The sequence below is a fragment of the Cynoglossus semilaevis genome, chromosome 14 (assembly GCF_000523025.1).
Source record: "Cynoglossus semilaevis isolate Cse_v1.0 chromosome 14, Cse_v1.0, whole genome shotgun sequence".
Taxonomy (NCBI): domain Eukaryota; kingdom Metazoa; phylum Chordata; class Actinopteri; order Pleuronectiformes; family Cynoglossidae; genus Cynoglossus; species Cynoglossus semilaevis.
In genome coordinates this window covers 462,748-465,522 of record NC_024320.1, presented here as the reverse complement: position 1 = coordinate 465,522, position 2,775 = coordinate 462,748, and the positions used below count along the sequence as shown (strand labels likewise).

General features: G+C 46.3%; 1 protein-coding gene across 2 annotated transcripts in view; it reads right to left on the bottom strand.

Annotated features, from left to right (window-relative positions):
• The window catches only part of npr2 (natriuretic peptide receptor 2), a 75,407-nt gene that overhangs the window by 4,321 nt on the left and 68,311 nt on the right, over positions 1–2,775 (bottom strand). For both annotated transcript variants that reach the window (XM_008324303.3, XM_025061982.1), the window contains exons 17-18: positions 686–809; positions 47–115 (exon numbers count right to left, since the gene is read on the bottom strand). In XM_008324303.3, the coding sequence (XP_008322525.1) occupies positions 47–115; positions 686–809 (193 nt within the window). The remainder of the gene's footprint in view (positions 1–46; positions 116–685; positions 810–2,775) is intronic.

The window sequence follows — 2,775 nt, the reverse complement described above, 5'->3', positions numbered from 1 at the left end:
GTGCCTGCCGCGGCGGGGGCGGCGGCGGCAGGAGGCGAAGACTCACCTTGTAGACGTCAAAGTTGTCAATGATGGCGTCAAAGCAGGTGTAGAGGTCGTTGAGCAACGTGACCACCTGGAAACAGCAGATACTTCAGAGGTTAGAACTGCGGTCGGAGGACACCCCGAGAGAGAGAACACGCTGCTGAAATGGTCACTAGGTGGCGGACTCCGATTTTTCTCTACTCCGCAATGATCGGTTAGCACCTGCTTAGAAGTCATAGTAGTGAAATCGTCGCTCATCAGCTTCGGTAACGTGTTGCTACGCCGGCAAACGTGCGTCAAGCCCTCGGCCCACATGCGTCTTTGATCCTTAAGCCTGACTTTGGTTTTACTTTGGGGGTTTGTGTGAGGGAAGTAGATACCAGAGAGTATCGAGTGAGTCAACGCTGCGTCAGCACCACCGCACTCAGCACTCTGCCGTCTAACAAGTGTACTATTTTCAGTGGTCCGCGCGCGCGTGTGTGTAGGAACAATGAGACGTTCCGCAGACCCGCTGCTGACGAATACCGGGTGAAATTTGGAACTGAAAGAGAGATGAACCGTGCTTACGCTCATTTAAAATCTCGCCTTCAGCTTGATGATTTGCTCTGAGGGAAACTGTTTGCAACAAAAATCTGAACCGTCGTGTCGATCGCGGTGGTACCTGTAGCGGCGTACTCTCCGCAGACATGGAGGTGAAGCCAACGATGTCGCTGAAGTAAATGGTGACGCTGTCGAAGGCCTCGGCCTGGACGGTCTCACCTCGTTTTAGCTGCTCTGCTACCGAACTGTAGGGGGAGGCAGAGAGAGACATGAGGTCAGCGCTGAGAGATAAAAAAAAAAAAAAGCACAGTGAAGCAACACAACAGAGTTTATTAGATGTTTGTTTTGGCGTTCTGTGGTTTCTTCAGCCTCAGCACTGAGTCACAAAGTCAAGAGGCAGAAGTCAAACCCACTCGGGGACAGACGTGGGGAGAAAACCCGAAACTGTCCTTTTCTCTAAGCCTCTAAAAGTCTGCAGGAAAGGAGGGAAGACACTTTTATTCAGCAGCGTCTTCGCGGCTGACATCACTGCGGAGTCACTTTTTTCCCTGACTTTGTCCTAATGAGCAGCTTGTCTGACAGGGCTCACACCCAGGGGGAAAGATTTTAATTCATGCAGGGAATTCAGTTGAAGCGAATGTTAGCTCTGGTGTCTGTACCAGAACTGTTGTAGCTAATGTTAGCTCTGGAGTCTGTACCAGGACTGTTGAAGCTAATGTTAGCTCTGGTGTCTGTACCAGGACAGTTGAAGCTAATGAGCAGCTTGTATGACAGGGCTCACACCCAGGGGAAAAGATTTTAATTCATGCAGGGAATTCAGTTGAAGCTAATGTTAGCTCTGGTGTCTGTACCAGAACTGTTGAAGCTAATGTTAGCTCTGGTGTCTGTACCAGAACTGTTGAAGCTAATGTTAGCTCTGGGGTCTGTACCAGGACTGTTGTAGCTAATATTAGCTCTGGTGTCTGTACCAGGACTGTTGTAGCTAATATTAGCTCTGGTGTCTGTACCAGGAAAGTTGAAGCTAATGAGCAGCTTGTCTGACAGGGCTCACACCCAGGGGGAAAGATTTTAATTCATGCAGGGAATTCAGTTGAAGCTAATGTTAGCTCTGGTGTCTGTACCAGGACTGCTGTAGCTAATGTTAGCTCTGGTGTCTGTACCAAGACTGTTGTAGCTAATGTTAGCTCCGGTGTCTGTACCAGGACTGTTGAAGCTAATGTTAGCTCTGGGGTCTGTACCAGGACTGTTGTAGCTAATATTAGCTCTGGTGTCTGTACCAGGAAAGTTGAAGCTAATGAGCAGCTTGTCTGACAGGGCTCACACCCAGGGGAAAAGATTTTAATTCATGCAGGGAATTCAGCCCGGAAATCCACTATAAAACAGAGGCTCTAATTATGTTGAGCTGTGACTTAGTGGAGCTGAAACCAGGGAGGACGTGTTGATGTTGGTGTTGACATGTCCATAAATCTTTATTGTGACATGAATCTCATTTAATCAGAATTCAATCCAGGACATTATCTGACACTAATAATAACAAAACTGTTAGATTTTTTTTTATTTCTATTTCTTTGTTGTTGTTTTTTTTTTTTGTGTCTACTACATTCAGAAAGTCATACAAATTCACAGTACAATTACAAAAACTGAATTAAAATATTATTAATTAAACATAAGAATCTCCTTCTTGATGATGTCAGGTCTCTCTGTTTCCTCTTCCTGTTGTCTGCTGTGTGGGCTAATCTGTGTGATCACACACACCTGTCTGTAATTAGCCTCACTAATGTGTCACCTGGTGCTCCCTGCATATATACCTCTCTCCCACACTCTGGCCTGGTTGGATCATTGTAAGTTAGTGACTGTCTTTGTGAGCGCTGTATCCTTCGTGTGCATTGTATCCTTTGTGCCAGTGTTGTGTCGAGCTTTTTGTTGTAGCTGTTCCTACTAGTTTGTTCCTGAACAAGTCTGTTGCCTGTGCTCTCAGTCTCAACTGTGTTCGTGTTCTCAGCTCTGCTCGACTTTGTCTGTGATTCTGTCCTGGTTTTTGGAATTTTGAATCTTCAAATAAACTACCTGCACCAGTACTGCATTTGGGTCCTGTCTGCTTCCTGCTATGTCAATGCCCGCACGTGTCATATGATGTGTTTAACCTTTTCATTCAACTCCATCAGGAGCTGTTTGTTGTTTAGCGGCCAAGAAGTATGAATCGCAGTTGTT